This window comes from Lemur catta, chromosome 1 (genome assembly GCF_020740605.2).
Source record: "Lemur catta isolate mLemCat1 chromosome 1, mLemCat1.pri, whole genome shotgun sequence".
Lineage (NCBI taxonomy): Eukaryota > Metazoa > Chordata > Mammalia > Primates > Lemuridae > Lemur > Lemur catta.
Window position 1 is genome coordinate 219,119,141 of NC_059128.1, and position 21,157 is coordinate 219,140,297.

Below are 21,157 nucleotides of genomic sequence, written 5' to 3' on the forward strand. Positions count from 1 at the left end.
GGGCCAGCGCTCCAGCCCCGCACTCCTGGGGGAAGGCCGCGGGTTCCGACCCCCGCCTCCCGCACGCGTCGCCCCTCAGCCCCCCGGCCTGGCGTCCGAGAAGGGAGCCTGGTCCCCGGGCACTGTGGACAGTGACCTCCCTCCAGCCCGGCGGCCCCCTCGGGCCAGGCGCCCGTCCCCTACCCGCGGAAAGCGGAAAGGGGCAGCAGGGCCCCCGGGGGCTGCTTCCAGGATGGAATGTGCTGTCGCCGGCGGGTGCCCGGAGAGAGAAGCGTCCCGGGGGACACAGAAACTGCTCCCGGCGCCACTTCTCAAGGCCCGCAGAGCGAGTTGCCGCAGCGCCTGTCCCCGCACTGCCCTTCCACGCAGCGAAGCCCGTCGTCTCGGCCGTAGCAAATCCCCGCCCACGGGAAGCTCAGAAATGCTCATTTCGAGCGACAAAAGAACTATGGCCTAGAAATGTTTTTTAATTGCCCCTCGAGCTAAGAAGGCTGTTGGCCGGGCGTGGCTGGCCAAGGAGGGCGCTGCGGGGGAATGAGGGCGAATGCGGGCGGGGCGGGATCGGCCACTGCCGGGCGTTCCACGGCCCGAGGGACACCCGGGCCCCTCGTGATCCCTCTGCCGCGGCCACAGCTCGCCGCGGCACCGCGGGGAACACACACGGGGCCCCGCCCGCCCGTGTGCTCGTTCCCATCCCTCTCAGCCCCGCCGAGCGCACAGAGAGGTCTGCCTAATTTTCTGGACACAGCGGAGAGGCGACTGATTCCCTCCGTCTCCCTCCCGCCGCCACCGGGGCCGCCTCGGGTGCGGGCCGGACGCTGGCGACGCTGCAGGTGCAGCCCAGAGGCGGCGCGCGGGTGAGTCGGGCCCGCAGCTCCGAAAATGCTGATGGAGGAGCGGGGAGCAGGGCGGACTGCGATTAGAGACCAGCAGGTGCCAGAAAACGGGGAGGAAGGCAGGGGAACTATGGGGCCCCGCATTCCCGCCCGCAGCTTTCCCTAAATGGGGGTCCGCCTGCTCTGAGCACTGGCCCGCTCCGGGCCTAGGGAGACTGGAGGGTCGCGCTGGCAATTTCCCCGAAAGGGAAGCCGTGGGTATACTTCACTTTAGAGCACTGGCTCTGGGCCCAGACAGAAGCCTAGGGTTGAATTCTCTTCTGCTACCGGGAGGTGTTTTTAGGCGGTTGTATAACCGTGCTGAGTCAGTTTCCCCATCTGTACTACTTAAGAGCATAGGCCGGGCGCGGTGGCTCACGCCTGCAATCCCAGCACTCTGGGAGGCCGAGGCGGGAGGATCGCTTGAGCTCAGGAGTTCAACTGAGCAAGGGCGAGACCCCCTCTGTACTAAAAATAGAAAAATTAGCTGGACATGGTGGTGCATGCCTGTTGTCCCAGCTACTCGGGAGGCTGAGGCAGGAGGATCACCTGAGCCCAGGAGTTTGAGGTTGCAGTGAGCTAGGCTCACATCATGGCGCTCTACCCCGGGCTACAGAGTGAGACTCTGTCTAAAAAAAAAAAAAAATCGTATACTGCTACCTCACAGGGTGTGAGGTTGAAACCAAAGATGCTGCAGAGCACTGAGCAGGAAGTCTGTGCGCTTGGATAGATCGGTGTAATTTTAGGCGAGAAGAAGGCCGCACTTCGGGCCAGGCCTGTCCTCCCAGGATGACAGGATGGCCTCCTGGCCCAGAAGTTGCAAGGGGGCACGGACAAGCGCAAAGGTAACCCTGTAGGCAAGTACTGAGCCTGCCAGTCGGTGGCCCTCAGGGTCTTTGCATGGGCCACAGTGTGGCCGTCACAGTTGCTGCTTTTCTTGACGAGGACATTCCTCACCATTCCTTCTCAAACCTCATTCTTCACCCCAGATACCTTCCTTCTCCTCGGAAAACTGGGAACCACTGTCTTAATCACGAACATCTCTAAACTTGCTGCTACTGAGCAGTTTCCATTTTATAGACGCGAACTTCGAGGTCACGGATGGTTAAATGATGTGCGCCAGCTGAGGGACATACCTTGCCCTCTTCCACTGTCCTTTGTGTGTGTTTAATGCTGCGCGTTGCATTCTCTGTGCAGCGAAGGGTACACATAGGCCTGTTTGTGCAGCGGAGGAAGGAGGCCTCAGATCTTCCAGGGCGCCCTGCGGGGCTTACTGTCAGCCCCAGGGCCAAGGTGAAGATGAAACACGACACCAAACGGGCAAATGGACTTGGGGGAGCCCTCTCGCCCTCTATCCCTGGGATGGGCCCCGAGGTCTGGAACAAGATCTTGGCCTTGCGGGACACGGGAGAAGCAGCCTTTGGTTGTTGGGCCCCCACCCCTTTCCTCCTCCTAAAGTCTTAAAACCTGCTCCACCTGCCAGATCCGGAGAAGGGGCTGAACCCTGGACCCCCTGCCTTCTCCCATAAGCGACGACCCAGCAGCTTTGTCAGGACGAAGTTTAAATTTGAAGGTAAGGACATTCATTGGAATGAGCCACATTCACTGGCTGCGGTGCTGGACCGTGCTCGTTCACTGCTGTCCCCAAAACAGACACAGTGCTGCGTGCACTTTGAGCGCCGAAGAAACGTGGGGCACCAGAAGCCGGCCCAGTGGGCCGGACAAGTGTCTCTGCTCACCTGTGGCTGGCCCGAGCCCTCTCTCGTCCTCCCTTCCCCTCCTGTCGCCCCACTGACGTGATCCCTTCCCCAGCGTCCCCGCGCGCCCGGCTCTATGGTTTCTGCTTGGCTATTCCCTTGTCTCCCTGCTGCCTGCCCTGCCCTTTCCCCGCACACGCGCGGGATGCGTCTGTCTCGGTGGTTACCGGCGCCCGCTCCCCTGCCCCGCAGTCTCCCCGACCTGGAGCCGTCCCTTCATCCTGCAGCCTTCCGCTGCCCTGTCTCCCGGAGACGCACTCCCGGGGGGCTGCGGGGTTTGGACCCGCGCGTGGCCAGCGCCAGGGCAGAGCCCCTATTTGCATAAGTGGGCAGGCCCGCATCCTGATTGGGTTTAGGTGTGGATTCGCCCGGCCCATTACCGTTGGCTCCGCCCCTAGGAGGCGGGGCCAGAGTGGGCCACCAGCGCGGCTCCTCCGGCCTGGCCTCGGCCTCAGGAGCCGTGGGGAGGGCGGCCCGCGGCTCTTGCGCCGCAGAACTCTCGCACTTGCTCTGGTCAATGCCCCACTATGTTGCCACCTACTCGGGGGACCCTCCTGCTCTGTCCTTGACAGATGGGCCGCAGTGGGCCCGTCCACGCTAGGCTCGAGGGCCTGAGATGGACCCGAATGGATCCCAGCCCTGCGGGACCTCAGCCAGGCGGGCAGAGAAGTAATCCGGCAACAGTCCGTGCGTGGCGCGGTGCCCAGCTCTGCACCGGGTCCTTCGGAAGCGGAGTTGGGGAAGGCTTCTTGCGGGTCAAGGCAGTTGAGCAAAATGGATAATGAAAGCAACCACTTAAAATGGCTGCATTTTTTTGTGTGTTTTTTTGCATTTCATCTTCACAACAGCCCGAGATAGGTACTCATTTTACAGATGAGCTACAAACTGTGGTTCAAAGAGATTAAGTGTTCTTTCACCATGAGCAAGTGACAAAGCGAGGACTTGAACCTGCTTTACTGGATGCCCCAGCTGGTCCTAACTCCATGTTATAAGCACATTGGCAAGGAAAACAACGTGAGCAAGGAGGCAGAGGTGAGAAACGGCACAGAATAGAGGAGAGGACTATGGAAAAATGATGATTACAGAAAAATGATGTTTCTGGAGCGCCGAGTTCCACTCACAAAGACATGAGAGTGGAGGCTGGGGAGGACAGTGGGGCCATGGAGGCCTTGTCAGCCACAACCAAGAGTTTGGACCTGTCCCCGAGTGTGGTGAGGGGCTGGCCCCCACCCGGAGGTTTTACAAAGGGGAGCGATGCACCCTATCTGCTGCAGTCAGGCGGAAGGATGCAGGCGGCAAAGGCAGTGCAGAGATCTGGGTGCAGTCCACTCCAGATCTTGCTTTTCGACATCTTTTTCATTATGCACAATGGGAAAGTGATTCCCATTGCCCGGCACACTGGATAACGCAAGAGGGGACTGTTGGCAGCTGGCAGCAACCAACCCAAGGACTCTGGCCATCTGAAGTCCCAGCATAGCCACCCCTAGGGCTGAGGAATCCCAGGCACATGTACCCAGTCACAGCACACCCAGACTCAGATAATGACAGCAGAGAATGAAGAACAAGAGCTGGATTCAAGGAATGGTAAGAAAGCAAAGTTGGTATCACATGGTGAAGGGGCAAAGGAGAAGGAAGATGACCCCTGGGTTTCTGGACTAAGCAGCTGGACAGACTCTGAGCTTGAGGTAGGTGCAGAAGTCCAACAGGCAGTGGAGTTGGGCTCTGGATCAGACAGACTGGGTCCAACTTCCAGTTTCACCAACTTACTAGTTTTGTTACCTTGGGCAAAAAGCCTTTTCATTCATCTGGGATATTAATAGGGTTATAGGGTACTTGTGAGAGTAAAATGAGATAATGTGCAATGTCTGGAACATAATAATGTATCGAATAAATGGCAATGCTATTATTGTTGTCATATTATTATTTATTATTGTTACCAATAAATCTGAAGCTCAGAAAAGAGGCAATTTCAGAAGCCATCAAGTGGGAATTGAAACCATGAAAATAAATGAGATGATCCAAAAATGGTGAGAAGGGAGACGTCGAAGACCAGAAGCTCTGACATTGACGGGGTGGACAGAGGAAGTGGAGCCTGGGAACAAAGGCCCAGGGGAGGAGATAAGCCATGAGAGCCTGGTGTCACGGAAGCCACATGTAACAGCCACACAGTTGGTCCTCTGCTTCACTTCCTCCTTCCTAACAGAACCCGATGTTGCTCAGGGAAGCACCTTCCTCTCAGCGGTGCTTCAGAGGCGGCAGCCCGCAGTCCCAGCTCCAGCCTAGGAGGTGAGTCCCCCTGGTAACCCCATTCCCCTTGCCGGTGCTTGGTCCAGGAAGGTATATCCAATACAGTTCTGTTCAATGGGATTTGATGGAAAATCTGGTGGGGGACTTCCAGAAAAGATGTCCTTGATCTTATAAAGAGATGCACGTGCAAATCAAAATCACAATGAGATACCACTTCACACTCACTAGGATGGCTAGAATAAAAAAAGTCTGAGATGACAGCAAGTATCGGTAAGGATGTGGAGAAATCAGAACCCTCATACACTTCTGGTGGGAATGTAAAATGATACAGCCACTTGACAAACAATCTGGAAGTTTCTTCAAATGATTACACATAGAGTTACCATATGATCCAGCAATCCCACTCCTAAGTATATACCAAGAGAAATGAAAACATATGTTCACACAGAAACTTGTACACAAATACTTATAGCAGCATTATTCACAATAGCCAAAAAGTGGAAACAGCTCAGATGTTCATCAGCAGACAAATGGATACATAAAAGGTGGTATATCCATGCAAGGGAATATTATTTGGCCATAAAAAGAAGGGAAGTGCTGCTACATGCTACGACATGAATGAAAGCTGAAGATGTTCTGCTAAATGAAAGCAGCAGCAGCAAAAGACCACATACTTTATGGTTCCATTCAAATGAAAGTCCAGAAGAGGGAAATCAATAGACAGAAAGTAAACTAGTGGTTACCAGGGGCTGCGGTGGTGGAGGGGGATGGGAGGTGATAACTAAAGGATACAAGGTTCTTCTTGAGGTGACAAAAATGTTCTAAAATTGACTGTGGTGATGGTTGCTCCTATGAGTGAATATACTAAAAACCATCGAATTGTACACTTTAAATGAGTGAACTGTATGGTATATGAATTATATCTCAATAAAACTTTTAAAAACAGATACCCCCAAAATACAGACACTTCTCAATGTTGTCATGTCTGGATGGGATGGCTGGAACTGTTCCAGCCATCTTGCCACCAGCACGAGGGTGATGTCCTCATAAACACAAACCTGTAATCCCAGCACTTTGGGAGGCAGAGGCAGGAGGATCACTTGGGGCCAGGAGTTTGAGACAAGCCTGGGCAACATAGCAAGACCCCCATCTCTAAAAAAAATTAAGAATTAAAAAAGAGAGAAAGGTAGTATCAAGTTCTCACTGAGAAGCAGCAAGAGACCCCTGACAGTACCACACGTAGCTGTCTTGTTATGTGACATGATGAATTGTTGAAACCAGCTTGAGTTGGAGTTTTTGTTGATGTTTTTTGCAAACAACTGAGTATTTTAATCACAATCAGTTTAATGTAGGGAATTAGCTGCTCATAAAACCTTTGGAAGTGCTGGGTGATCAAGCTGTAGGTTGCATCTCCAGAAATGACTCCTAGAACCTTGCAAAACTGACCCACTGTTGGAGCCATGACTTCTGTCCCCCATCAGGAAAGTGAGGACTTGGGAGCCTACCACTGGAGCTATTGTATTCATAAACACAGTGCTTTATTTGTGACTCAAGGGCAGAAAGCCGTTGCCAAACCAGCACAGCTGCCAGTCAGCACTCAGGCATGGAATGAGCATGGAACACGGCTTTGGAAGACATACCCATCTCCTAGACTCACCTGTCAGAAGAAAACAGCCAAAGCAGCAAGGAGATGCCTTCACTTGCTTCCCACCTTCCAGATGTCCCACCTAATGACCAACTTCTTTGCTCTTTCTTCCTACTTTCAGCTCAGATCTTCTATCTGGAACCATTTTTCCTTCTGCCTGGTATATGTCCTTTAGAATTGTCTGAGGGTCTGCTTGTGAAGATCTTTTAGTGTTGGTTTCCCTGGAAATATCTTTGTTTTACCCTCATTCTCAAAAGAGTTTTTTTCCTGGGCACAGAAGATAGACTGGTAGTTGTTTTGTTTTAGTATATGAATATTCTTATCCTTAAGGGCCCATAGCCTGCAGCCACTTCTGATACCAAGTGGTCAAGTTTCAGTACAAGAACTAGAAGCCAGCAGAAAAAGAATTTGATACAGGGAAGTGGGTACTAAAAAGCATTAGGTGCATTAAAACAGGAACTCTAATTGGGCCTCCAGGAAAGACTGAACACCCTAGAGGAGCTACCACTTCTATGACAATCAGGCTAATGTAAAAGCCACCTTTGAAACTCAGTTGGGTTTAATAACACAGCATTGTTGCCACCATAACTGCATCTGTGTCCCTGTTCCCACAAAGTGGGAACTGGATACTGGGAAGCTCCTGCAGAAAATCCCTGTGTCTTCATGATCTTGTTTGCCAGGAGAAAACAAAGAAAATGGCAAAAATTGGGCCAGGCACCACTGTAATCCCACGCCTGTAATCCCAGAACTTTGGGAGGCCGAGGTGGGAGGATCACTTGAGGCTGGGAGTTCAAGACCAGGCTGGGCAACATACTGAGACCCCATCTCTACTAAAAATAGAAAAATGAGCCGGGCCTGGTGGTGCACGCCTGTAGTCCCAGCTACTTGGGAAGCTGAGGCAGGAGGATCCCTTGAGCCCAGGAGTTTGAGGTTGCAGTGAGCTGTGATGACGTCACTGTACTCCAACTCAGTGACAGAGCAAGACCGTGCTTCTAAAAACTGGAAAAATCTGGCTTGTCTCACAACTGCTTTCTAAATTCTGAAAACCTAATTTGAATAATCAACTTCAAGGGAATCCACAAAATGTAGCTGTTTCCTAGCTTTTGTACAGTGAGACACTCTAGAAGGAGACAGAGTAGTGGAAGGGAATCCCTGTTGTCAAATGGCGGGCAGGGTAGGGGCCTGCAGTGGCCAACGGCTTTGACAAGGCGAAAGCCAAGGAGGCTCCTGGGAGGGCTGTGTCAGCACAGTGGTGGCAAAGGCCAGATTGTATCAGGTCGGTGGTGAACAAAAAGTGAGACGTGGATTCAGTGAACGCAGATGGTTTGAGGGCTCCGGTGAAAAGGAGAGGAGAGAGAGGCAGAAAGGGTACATGCAGTTTTGCTTGGTTGTTTTGCTAAGAATGGTAGAGAATCTAACGTGTTTCTGAGTGGAAGGAAAGTGTGAGCCAAAGACAACAGAGGGAGGGAGTGGATACACGATGGACGGAGAGCTCGCAGCTGGTGGGAGAGGTGCTTGTGATCTGTGGAAAGATGGTCAGGATATTTTGCTAAGTGACAAAAGCATATTTTAAAACAAACATTGTATGATCCCTTTCCTGTTTTAAAAATATATTAAATACATTGAAAATACTCACTGAGTTGTCAGCCCTCATAGAGACAAAACTCAATTTCACAGTTGCGAGGCCACACCGCTAAGATGGAGCAGCCCCAGCCAATGGCACCTGCTTGGGCAGGATAAGAGTGGGAGGGGTGGGGCAGAGGCCAGCAGCCCCATGCCCAGCCAGGTGCCATGAGACCGGCTTGTCCATGGGTCTCATGCCAAAGTCATAATCCCAACCTGCCCACCCTCCCACACACTGAGGCACAGCCTGCTGTCAGTTCTTCTGGAACCCAACTTCAGAGGTTGAGGCATAGCATCTCCCCACCCTACCCCCCCTCAACAGATGTCTTTAACAATTGTGGAGACATCCAAGTTCCCTATACTGGTCTTGGGACACATCCTAAAAAGCCCTGATGTGACTGCAACACAGTCTCCTCACGTTTCCTGTTCCCCAACCCCCAAATCCTAACCAGAAAGATCCACTGACCAAGCTGTCATTTAAGTATACAACTTCCTTAAAAATAACTTGATGTGGCTTATACTAACTAAGCTTTTCTCAATTCCTGTCTAAATCTCTCAACATGGCTATTTCCTATCCCAGCCTTATGTCAAAGTGTAAAATAATCAGAAATATCAACCTACATTTTCCAAGAAAATCATATATCAAAATGTTAACAATGTTTTTCTGAATACTGATTCAGAACTGAGTGTAATTTCTGTTTTCTCCTTTTTGCTTAATGTATTTTCTACTTTTTCTACAACAACCTTGTATTACATTTATAAATAGAAAAAAAACAATGAAAGTTGTTATAATAAAAGGGACACAAGTGGAAAGTTGTGCTTGAATTACAAAAGGAATGAATTGCTGAAAATAACTAAAATGCTGAATAAAATAATATGTGAGCTGAATAAAAAGTAAGTTAAACTCAGGCATGAAGGCAGGGACTTAGGTATGCAAAGCACTGAAGCCAGATTTGGACTCGAGGACATAGGAAAACTGGGTGACTCTGAGCATCTGTTTTTGTAGCCTCTCAGGACTAGCAGGACAGAAGATAAAGCCTTCTGCCCACCCAAAAGGGAAGCCCAACAGGAGACTCCCCCAAAGCTGGGACTCAAGAGGGCTGCATTCTCAGTATAAAAATGGCCGAGAAATAAACTCTTCCATCCCCAGAGGACTGCAAGGAAAACTGCCTTTGTTAGACCCTGATGCTAATCAAATTGGGGTGGGGAATCTCCCTTGAGAATCTGTAACCATAGCCTGCTCTCATGTAGGCTTTCAGTCTGAACTCACATGACTGGGCACGATCCCCCTCCCCAAAAGAAAAACGAAAAACAAAAAACCCTGGAGCCAATAATTCAATTAAAAATGGTCCTCGACTTGTACTGCCCATAGGTGTCTGATAGAAGCAAGTGTAAATCCTTTCCAGTGGAACTTAGAAATGTGCCTTCATCCCTGTGCTCAAAGAATATCCACAAGTAATGTCCCAAAGAAAATGAGCAGCCCCCAAATAAAATAATTCACTAAATATACAAGTAAACAGAGCACTATGAGTAAGAACCAGCAGACACAAGACAGCAGATTTAGACCCAAACTTTAGATGTTGGAGTTATTAGAACTAGTATATCAAATAAGTATGTGTGATGTAATTTAATAAATAAAAAGAGAGCTTTTGAAAATATCACAAAAGAGCTAGCAAACCTGGAAAAATCAAACAACTTGTAGAAATGAAAAATATGGCCAGGCGAGGTGGCTCACACCTATGATCCTAGCACTTTGGGAGGCCAAGGTGGGAGGATTGTTTGAGGTCAGGAGTCCAAAACCAGCCTGAGCAAGAGTGAAACTCTTTACAAAAAATAGAAAAGTTAGTTGGCCATGATGGTGCGTGCCTGTAGTCTCATCTACTTGGGAGGCTGAGGCAGGAGGATCACTGATTAGATACAGCTGAAGGAATGAATAGACATGGAAGATAGAATAGAACTTCACTTACCTGAAATAGATCCCACAAAGATAAAAATATGGAAAATATAAAATAAAAGTTAAAAAGACATAGAAGATAGACTGAAACTGTCTACCACACATTTAGTCATAATTTGAGAGAGAGTAAATAAAGAAGGGAAAGAGATAATATTTGAAGAAATAATGGAGGATTACTTTCTATAAATAACAAAGGACCCTAATCCACAGGTTCAAGAAGCCAAAAAAATTTCAACTATGATAAATAAAAAGAAATGTACACCTAGAATCATGATAAGGAAACAAACTATAGTATATTAAATATTAAAATATTAAATAATACATTGTATTTTATAACATAATGGAAATCCAGTATATAACTTCCAAACTGTTCAGAAGAGAAAGGAATGAGAAAGAAAATCAATCCAAAAGAGGCAAGAAAGGATAGAAAAGCAAATATAAAAAAGGCAAGGAAAAAAGAAAACAGAAAATAAGATGATAGAAATAAATACATCAATAATTACACTAAATTTAAAGATTTCAAAACCTATATTTTTTTGTCATATGGCCTTTCTTTTTTTTATTTCAAAATATTAAGTGGGTAAAAATGGTTTTTTTTTACATGCATAGGTTTTATAATGCTTTAGTCAGGGCTGTAAGTGTGCCCATCATCCGAATAGTGTCCATTTTACCTGTTAGGTTTTTACCCCTCCCTCCTTGACTTCCAAAGATTTTTACTTCTTTCTGTGTCTATGTGTGCCCATCAATTAGTTCCAAATTATTAGAGAGTACATGTGGTGTTTGTTTTCCCGTTCTTGAGATACTTCACTTAGGATAATGGTTCCATCCAAATTGCTGCAAAAGACATTAATTCATCTCTTTTTGTGGCTGAGTAGTATTCCATGGTGTGTGTGTGTGTGTGTGTGTGTGTGTGTGTGTATACATTTTGTTAATCCACTCATGAATTGATGGGCACCTGGGTTGATTCCACATCTTTGCAACTGTTGATTGTGCCGCAACAAATACTTGAGTGCAGGTGCCTTTTTGATAAAATGAACAAAAGCTGCATTTTTAAGATAAATATTGTCAGAGTAGATTAGCAAAATCCAGGTATTTGCTCTCTACAAGACATATAAAAGCAGGTCAGGCAAAGTGGCTCACACCTGTAATCCCAGCACTTTGGGAGGCCAATGAGGGGAGGATCGCTTGAGGCTGGGAGTTTGAGAGTTTGAGGTTACAGTGAGCTACATTATGCCATTGCACTTCAACCTGGGTGACAGAGGGAGACCCTGTCTCTAAAAAAAATTTTTTTTTAACTTAGAAAACGAAGAAGACTGCCTAATGTTCTATAGAAGAGTAGGGTGACTAGAGTTAGCAACAATATATTGTATATTTCAAAGTAGCCAGAAGAGAGAACTTTAAATGCTCCCAGCACATAGAAATGGTAAATATTCAAGGTGTTGGATACCCCAAATATCCTGACTTAATCATTATACATTCTATGCATGTGACAAAATATCACATGTATACTATAAATATGTAAACTATTCTGTATCAACAAAAAAGAAAGGGAAATAAGAGTGTACCATAAAAAAAGAATACAAGCCACAAATTGGAAAAGGTATTAGCTGTGCAATAAACATAAAGAATTCCTACACATAGTAAGAAGAAGGCAGACAACCCAATAAAAATGGGCAAAGGAACTCCACAGAAGAAACAAAAATGTTCCACAAGCATTTGAAAAAGTGTTCAATCCCATTAGTAATCAGAGAAATGCACGTTAATGCCCACAATATTTACAAAATCAAAATGTCAGACAACAGCAGGCACAAACGAGCACATGAAGGGATGGGCACTGTGACATTACATGACTAGCTGGCGGGAACCTCTGGAAAACAGCTTGGCATAGTTCAGTGAAGTTGAAAGTGTGCTTCTCCTATGACTCAGGAATTCCACTTCTAAGTTTGTACTTCAGAGAACTCTTGTATAAGAATATTTATAGCAGCATTGTTAGGAATAAAAAAATTGTAAATACCTGGAGCTAACCCAGCTGATGAACAACGGTAAAAGGATAAACAAATTTTAGTCTATTCACCCAAGGGAACACTATAGCTACAGCTAACAGAATGTTAAGCTAAAGAAGCAAGTCCTTGATGAGTTACACAAAGAATTATTCCATTGATCTAAAATTCAGACACAGTTACAAACACGGAATTATTTAGGGTGTGATGGTCAGTTTCTTCTATCAACTTGACTAGGCTATAGTCCTCATATTCAATAAACACCAATCGAAGGATTGCTGTGAGGTATTTTGCAGAAGTGATGAAAGTACATAATCAGTTGACTTTAAGGAAGATTATCCTACATAATCTGTATGGGCCAGATGTAATCAGTTAAAAAGTCTGAAGAGCAGAGCTGAGGCTTCCCTGGATTAGAAGATACTACTACCCTTGTGGGCACAGCTTCAGTGCCTGCCCAAGCGCCACAGCCAGCCCTTCCTGATCGCTTGCCCTACAGATTGCAGACTCGTCAGCACCCCGTCCCCCAACGCACAAGCTAATGCCTTGCAATAAATCTTATTATATATCTCCTACTAGTTCTCTTTCTCTGGTTGAACCCTGATATATAACAGATTTGGGAACTGAAAGTGGTTCTAGAGGAACTGGATTTTAAGGATGAGTTTTCTGAATAGGGTCTGGGTTTTCTGGAATTGGTTCTCTAGTTTGACTAGATTTAAAGGCACAAATGGGCCGGGTGCAGTGGCTCACGCCTGTAATCCTAGCACTCTGGGAGGCCGAGGTGGGTGGATCATTTGAGCTTGGGAGTTCGAGACCAGCCTGAGCAAGAGCGAGACTCTGTCTCTACTAAAAATAGAAAGAAATTATATGGACAACGAAAAATATATATAGAAAAAATTAGCCGGGCATGGTGGCGCATGCCTGTAGTCCCAGCTACTTGGGAGGCTGAGGCAGAAGGATCGCTTGAGCCCAGGAGTTTGAAGTTGCTGTGAGCTAGGCTGATACCACCACACTCTAGCCCGGGCAACAGAGTGAGACTCTGTCTCAAAAAAAAAAAAAAGAATAAAGGCACAAATGACTCGATTTCCAGTGGTAAAGAGAACACAGGTAGTCCATGGAGTGATGTGGCATTAGAAGTGCACAAAATATTGCCATTGGCTACTCCGGGCAATGTTCTGGGTAACCATCTGTATAACACCTTGGAACATTTTAGTCAAATTAATGAGTAGGATGAGACTGGCTGGTTGCTCCTCAATGTGAACAAAGTAAGAAAAGGAAAAAATGAGCTCAGGGCTTCAAGTTCTTCGCTTAGATCACAAAATGCTTCTTTGCCTGTCCTGAGAAGTTAGAACTTATCTCCTGAAACTTGAGGGCTGAGCTTGCTAAAAACCAGACCCCATCTCATTCTGAAAACCAAATCTCATCCTGCAACTGAATGACAACACCAAATGAATTCCCAGCCTTTCAGGGTGTCTATGTTAACGTGTGGGTACTGACTTGTGAAGGAATGAGGTCCTGAAAGTCAGAATGTGGGTGTGTGGCAGCCTCTGATGGAGCTGGAGACACTGAGCAAGGGCATGACCCGCCTTTGCCAGTGCTGTCCCTAGCTCCTCCGATTGGACCAGCGTGAGTCACGTGCCCCACCCTGAGACAATTAGTGTGATCAATGGGATGGGAAAGCTATTTGGCTTAAACCATTCAGAGACTATACTTGGATTTGGGAATGGATCAAATCCCAAGCCACATGGCTGAACATTAGTGACAGGGAGCGAACGATGCAGATCTCAGGGGAAATTCTGAGCACTGTCACCTGGGAAAGGGGGAATAGATCCTGGTGTCCTCTTGTTGAATTTCTTCCTTTGCTGCAGAGGGAAAACAGCAGACCAGGATCCAGGCTGTGCTCTGTAACCGCTCACATCAGTGCAGGGCAGGCTGGGCTTCTCAATCAGGTATGATGAATTTGGTATTTTATTCTTTAATCTTAATCATGTAGTATAAGTTCTATACTTAGAGAAAAGCTTCAAACATATGCATAAACTTATCTTGACAATTGGATTAAATCAAATCCTATTTATTTTTGTGGCCAGTAGAAGTGCTGATTTTGAGTATTTCCTAGTGTGTCTGGGGTAGACTGGATTTTATTATTTGTGTCTTAAGTGAAAGTGTTAATAGTAAGAATGACTCTGCATTGATCACTTAGATGTGCGAGCTCTGTGTACTAAGTGCCATGCATCACTCTCTAAATCGCCCTCAGCCCTAGGAGGTTGATACTGTCATCTGACTTCACAATGAGGAACCCAAGGTTTAGGGATATAAGCAACTTGCCCAGGGTAACGCAGCTAATAATGGCAGACTCCAGATTTGAACCAGGCCTGCAGGACTCCAAAGTTTGTGCCTCTGTGATGGATACTGTGCTCCCCTCCCCAACCACCCCTGTCTTGCAGTATCATATTGGCTGTTGATGAAGAAAACTATTCTGATTTGACCCTTTGCATTCCGGCACTGTTTGACCTTATCATTTTTTAATTTTAACTTTTACTTGATAAATAATAATTGCATATATTTATGGGGTACAATGTGATGTTTTGACATATGTATACATTGTTGGCCTCACCTTCTATCTGAAAACTCTACTCTAAAAGCCAGGATAGGCCAGGCGAGGTGGCTCATGCCTGTAATCCTAGCACTCTGGGAGGCCGAGGTGGGTGGATAGTTTGAGCTCAGGAGTTCGAGACCAGCCTGAGCAAGAGCCAGACCCCATCTACACTAAAAATAGAAAGAAATCATCTGGACAACTAAAAATATATATAGAAAAAATTAGCCAGGCATGGCAGTACAAGCCTGTAGTCCCAGCTACTCGGGAGGCTGAGGCAAGAGGATTGCTTGAGCCCAGCAGTTTGAGGTTGCTGTGAGCTAGGCTGATGCCATGGCACTCTAGCCTGGGCAACAGAGTGAGACTCTGTCTAAAAAAATAAATAAATAAAAATAAAAGCCAGGGTATTCACTCACTCTGGCAAAATACAATTCAGTTAGAAAGTTGGAGCAGAGGCTGCAAAACTTATTAATAACTTTCAAGCTCTGTGAGGTTTTAATGAGCATCTGGAAGCTCCCTGCCACCATCTGCCAGGTTCTGTTCTGTTGCTTTACTTCATCTTGTTGACAAGATGTCTGGTCTTGATGACATTATGACATCACACCTGAGAGCAAGAAGTATTCAAGATCAGGGTTTACAATACGAAGGTCAGGAAGTCAGCGAAAAGTCACTATTTCTGGAGGAGCGACAAACAGCTGTCAAACTTGTCCTCCTGTTCACCAGAGATGTTACTCCTGCATGCAATGGGCTCAGATTCTCGAGTCGGAATTCTCATCGTGGGGAGTTACCTAAGTCCCCATCACCTTCCAAAAGGTAGGTTCCAGCATATGTGAAAGTTGCACAGACTCTTAGCAAATCAACAGAGGTCTCAGTTTCCCCATCTGTAAAATGGGGATAGTAAGTCCCCAGATTGTGGAAAGGATTAAATGAGACCTGCATATAACGTGCCTGGTACTTAGCAGACATTAAATAAAAAGTAGCTATTATTATTATTATCATCATCACTTTCATTAAATGTCGATTCATTTTGAGTTTGTTCAGATAGTTGAACATATTATACTTTACATTATGATAGCTAACAAATGTTATCCCCAACAGATGCAGATCTGTGGATCCAGAGTAGCATCTGTAGCAGCTGGAAAGTCATTCCAGGCTCTTGGCCCAGTGTTTCGGCAACAATTTGACCCGAAGATGACAGCCAGGGTGCTTTGGGGCAGCCTCAGCCTGCTCCGCGTGCTGTGGTGTCTCCTTCCGCAGACAGGCTACGTGCACCCAGATGAGTTCTTCCAGTCACCTGAGGTCATGGCAGGTAAAGCTCCCCGTGTGTGATTAAGATAAATTGCAGCAGAGTTTAGGTGAGGCACTGACTGGATATTTCATGGAGAGGGAGAAGCATGTCTGTGCAGATGAGCAGTAAATCCACAAGCAAAGCAACAGCAGCCTCTCTGGGATAAGAACTTAGAAGTGGGGACTTCACATCTCCTTCCTGACCTTCAGAATGATACTAATAACATATCTCTTTGATGTTTTGCTTCTAGGACCAACAGCACAGGTCATTTAGAATGAAAGCTGTGTTGGACTTCTCAGTGGAACAGTTTCAGAGTTGGGCTTCCCCAGTGGTTGGGGAAGCTTACACAGGGTTGTGAGCTGAGATAATGAAATGTTTCTTCTGTAGCTGCAAGTGAGGGGTGAGGGAACACAGACCTAGGATGCCTACTTGTCAGAACTTATCTGCTAAGTGGTATAGGACACATCATGAGGATGGTTGCCAGGGGCTTGAGGCTTTTCAGATGCTGTGGGCTTGTGGCTTCTTCCTCATGGTTCAAGATGGCTGCTTGAGCTCCAACCATCAAGTCTAAAAACCATCTTTCCAGCGAACAGAGGAAATGGGCATACTTACTCTCATTAAGGTGAAATTTGAAAGTCACATACTTTTTGCACATTTTCATCCCACTGGTGAGAATGTATCATATGACCACACCTAGCTGCAAAGAAAGCTGGGAAATGTAGTCTTTCTATCTGACCAAGTGTCCAGCTAAAAAGACTAAGGAAGAAGGGGGATATAGATAAATAGATAATGGGGAGAAATCCAGCTATCTTTGCTCAGTAAGTGGATTTGGTTTTTATGTTGAAAAGTTCAGTCTTCTTTCCCACACTTTTTTTTTTAAGCCTGAGCCAGACTGGGCAACACAGCAAGACTCTGTCTCTAAAAACATTGTTTAAAAAATTAGCTAGCTGGCTGGCCGGGCGCGGTGGCTCACGCCTGTAATCCTAGCACTCTGGGAGGCCGAGGCAGGTGGATTGTTTGAGCTCAGGAGTTCGAGACCAGCCTGAGCAAGAGCAAGACCCTGTCTCTACTAAAAATAGAAAGAAATTAGCTGGACAAAGAAAATTAGCCAGGCATGGTGGCACATGCTTATAGTCCCAGCTACTTGGGAGGCTGAGGCAGGAGGATCGCTTGAGCCCAGGAGTTTGAGGTTGCTGTGATCTAGGCTGACGCCCGGGCACTCTAGCCTGGGCCACAGAGACTCTGTCTCAAAAAAAAAAAAAATTATCCGGGCATGGTGGTGCACCTGTAGTCCCAGCTATTCTGGAGGCTGAGGTAGGAGAATCTTTTCAGCCCAGGACGTTTGAGGCTGTAGTGAGCTATGATCATGCCACTGCACTCCAGGCTGGGCAACAGAGCAAGACCTTGTCTCTAAAATAATAATAATAATAAACAAAACCTGAGCCAGTGAGGAGCAGCCAGATTGATCTGATCCTGGATTTGCTGTTTCCCTTTCACCGTCTGACACAGATACATAAAGTGCTGGAGGATTAGGCAGCAGAAGCAAAGAGCCTGAATGACCCCCGGGCCACATAAGCAGCTTTGCAGAACCAGCAAGGTTATCAAGCATGGACAACGGGGGTTGGAGTGGAGTTGCAGAAATTAAGAGTTTGATCCATCACCCTCACCCCTCAGAGCTTTGGGGCATCAGGGCACAGGGTCACACACCAGGCAATGTTTTTTTTTTTTTAACTTTTAAAATTATTTATTTTATTTTTTTGGAGATGAGATCTCACTATATTGCCCAGGCTGGTCTCAAGCTCCTGGGTTCAAGCGATCTTCCCGCCTCAGCCTTCTGAGTAGCTGGGACCACAGGCAAAAACCACCACACCTGACTTATTTTTTAATGATATAAGTACTACTTGGATATATTCTTCTTATAAAAAATTTAAGTATCATACACAAAATTAAATCGCTTTTGACCATAATCCTGATGGTTCATCCCCTCCCCCCATTCCCGCGTCCCCTCTCCTAGAGAACAATCACAGAGAACAATCTCACTGACTTGTGAGATCTTGGAACTCTGAGAAGAGGAAGAAAGCCTCCCTCACTCCTCCCCACAACCCTTTTCCAGGGTTCACTGTCACCCCATCTCCCAGGCATGTTCCTTCTGCTCCCTTCACAAGGTGGGGCCTCACCTTGAGCTCCCCTGTTTGTTTCTATTGCTGCATAACAACATTACAAACCTGGCAGCTTAAAACTGCACCCATTTGTGTGAGTTCACAGTTCTGAAGATCAGAAGTCCCGCATGGGCTCTCTGCTCGGGGTATCACAAGGTTGAAATCAAGGTCTGGACCAGGCTGAGATTTTGTCTGGAAGCTCTCTAATTCTAGCAGAATTTAGTTCCTTTCAGCTATGGGACTGTGGTCCCCATTTTCTTGCTCTCAGCTTCCACAGACCACCCACGTTGCTAGCCAGTAGCCCCTTCCATCTTTAAGCCAGCAGTGGCACACCAGATCCTTCTCATGCTTTGAACCTCTGACTGCGTCTTCTGCATTCAGCCGGAGGAAACTCTGCTTTTAAAGGGTTGCTGTTACCAGATCAGCCCACCCAACAATCTCCGCTTTTTACAGTGAGGCTCCCACACAACACAACCTAATCACAGAAGTAAAATCCATCCTGTGCCCAGGCCCAGGAATTATGCATGGTGTGCATACTAGGGGTGGGAAATCTTGGGTACCATCCTAGAATTTTTCCCATCTCACCCCTGAGCTGGGAACTGGCTCACCCCTGCCTCTCTCTCTGCAGAGGACATCCTGGGTGTGCAGGCTGCCCGTCCCTGGGAGTTTTACCCCAGCAACTCCTGCCGCACGGTGGTCTTCCCTCTGCTGACCTCTGGCTCTACCTTCTGGCTGCTCAGGCTCTGGGAAGAACTGGGGCTGTGGCCTGGCCTGGTGAGCGGCTACTCGCTGCTGGTGGGGCCCCGGCTCCTCGTCACTGCCTTCTCCTTTGCCCTGGATGCGGCTGTGTACCACCTGGCCCCACTGTGGGGGGCGAACCGCTGGAGCGCCCTGGTCCTGCTGTCTGGTTCCTACGTCACCCTAGTCTTCTACACAAGGACCTTCTCCAACAACATCGAGGGACTGCTCTTCGCGTGGCTGCTGGTGCTGGTGTCCCCCCGTGTAATACGGAGCCCCACACCAAATAAGTCTGCTCCAGGGCCATGGCGGCACAGTTGGCTTCTTGGGGGCATCGTGGCTGCTGGCTTCTTCAACCGCCCCACCTTTCTGGCCTTTGCTCTGGTCCCCCTCTTCCTCTGGGGCACTCGTGGAATCACAAACCCTGGTTTCAAGTCCCTGGCCCGAGAAGCCTTTTCACTTCTCCCGGGGGCGGCCTTTGCAGCAGTGGTGTTTGTAGCCACGGACAGCTGGTACTTCTCCAGCCCCTCTAGGTCCAGTTCCTTTGTTCTCACCCCCATCAACTTCTTACACTACAACCTCGATCCCCAAAACTTGGCACAGCATGGCACACATGCGCGGCTCACTCACCTGGCAGTCAATGGCTTTCTGCTTTTTGGGGTGCTGCATGCTCAGGCCTTGCAGGCTGCGTGGCAACAGCTCCGAGTCTGCCTCCAGGCCTTTGCACACACGGGCTTCCGGAGGGCTCCGGGTGCCTGGAGCCTGCTGTCCAGTCCCAGGTCTTACCTCCTTCTCCTCTACTTCATGCCCCTGGCCTTGCTGTCTGCCTTTAGCCACCAGGAGGCTCGGTTCCTAATCCCTCTCCTGGTCCCCATAGTCCTGCTTTGCAGCCCACAGACCCACCCTGTGCCCTGGAAGGGCACCCTGTTTCTCTTCAATGTCCTAGGTGCCTTCTTCTTCGGCTGCCTGCACCAGGGGGGCCTGCTGCCAGGCCTGGAGTACCTGGAGCAGGTGGTCCATGCACCTGTGCTCCCAAGCACACCTACCCACTACACACTCCTCTTCACCCACACCTACATGCCCCCCCGGCACCTCCTCCACCTCCCAGGCCTGGGGTCACCTGTGGAGGTGGTGGACATGGGTGGGACCGAGGACTGGGTCCTGTGCCAAGCCCTGAAAAGCTTCACCAGACAACCAGCCTGCCAAGTGGCTGGTGGGCCGTGGCTCTGCCGCCTCTTTGTGGTGACTCCTGGCACCACCAGGCATGCTGTGGAAAGGTGCAGCTTCCACCTCAAGAATGAGACACTCATGTTTCCCCATTTGACCCTGGAGGACCCCCCAGCCCTGTCCTCCCTGCTGAGTGGGGCTTGGAGGGACCACCTCAGTCTCCACATCATGGAGGTTGGGGCTGAAACCTGACAGTATGACAGACCAGCCACTGCCCAAGATTCAGCCATACAAGGTGCCACTCCACCTTCTACTTGGGTAGTTGGGCTGGGACACTGGGACAGGGCTTTGGCTCGCCTTCAGGATTCCCACTGTGGCCTTTCCTGGGCACAGCCGTTGGCTGTTCTGCCTTCTGGGTGGGCTGGCACTCTTCCCTCAGAGACTAAAAATCTGACCCGTCACAGTCCTGATGCCAAGGTCCCCAAAGCCTGGTGTAGCCAATGGCAACTTATGTCTGTTCCTTCCCTATTCCTTCCAGCCACTGTGGTGTTTTAAATATATAACAGCACCTGGTTGTGAAAAAAGACAAGGAAATGCTAATGACATTCCTGAATGACCTCTTCCAAACTTTCCCTGGTGCCTTACTTCTCACTGTCATGACAACCCTTTGGCTTCCTAAGGCTAATCTGGCTTTCCAAATACATGAAAGTCTGTGGTAAAGTACGGAGAATAGGTGGTTCAGATGTCCCCTGTGCTGTTGTTGTTAATGGCAGTTTGGTGCCTGCTGTCTCAGTGTCTGATTATTACCCACACAAATCATTCTGGAGATTTTCTCCCCACGCTCTTCTACTCCTGTTCCTGAAAGATAGTAGGAAACTCTCCAGCCATTCTTGCACCTTGCCTTTAAGAATCATTCTCTCTGGGCCGGGCGCGGTGGCTCATGCCTGTAATCCTAGCACTCTGGGAGGCTAAGGCAGGAGGATCATTTGAGCTCAGGAGTTTGAGATCAGCCTGAGCAAGAGCAAGACCCCGTCTCTACTAAAAAAATAGAAAGAAATTAACTGGACAACTAAAAATATATAAAAAAATTAGCTGGGCATGGTGGCACATGCCT

At 47.9% G+C, this 21,157-nt stretch overlaps 1 protein-coding gene across 2 annotated transcripts; it reads left to right on the forward strand.

The window, feature by feature from the left end:
• The first annotated feature begins 597 nt into the window (after positions 1 to 597).
• PIGZ (phosphatidylinositol glycan anchor biosynthesis class Z) lies at positions 598 to 20,643 on the forward strand. 2 transcript variants are annotated; one of them, XM_045540009.1, is made up of 4 exons: positions 598 to 857; positions 13,967 to 14,047; positions 15,790 to 16,000; positions 18,767 to 20,643. In XM_045540009.1, the coding sequence occupies exons 3-4, from the start codon at positions 15,790 to 15,792 to the stop codon at positions 20,293 to 20,295; spliced, it is 1,740 nt and encodes a 579-aa protein (XP_045395965.1). In that variant the 5' UTR covers positions 598 to 857; positions 13,967 to 14,047; the 3' UTR covers positions 20,296 to 20,643. The 2 variants fall into 2 exon arrangements, with proteins under 2 accessions (XP_045395965.1, XP_045395964.1); XM_045540008.1 differs by lacking the exon at positions 598 to 857 and adding an exon at positions 4,772 to 4,918.
• The last annotated feature ends 514 nt before the right edge of the window (positions 20,644 to 21,157 follow it).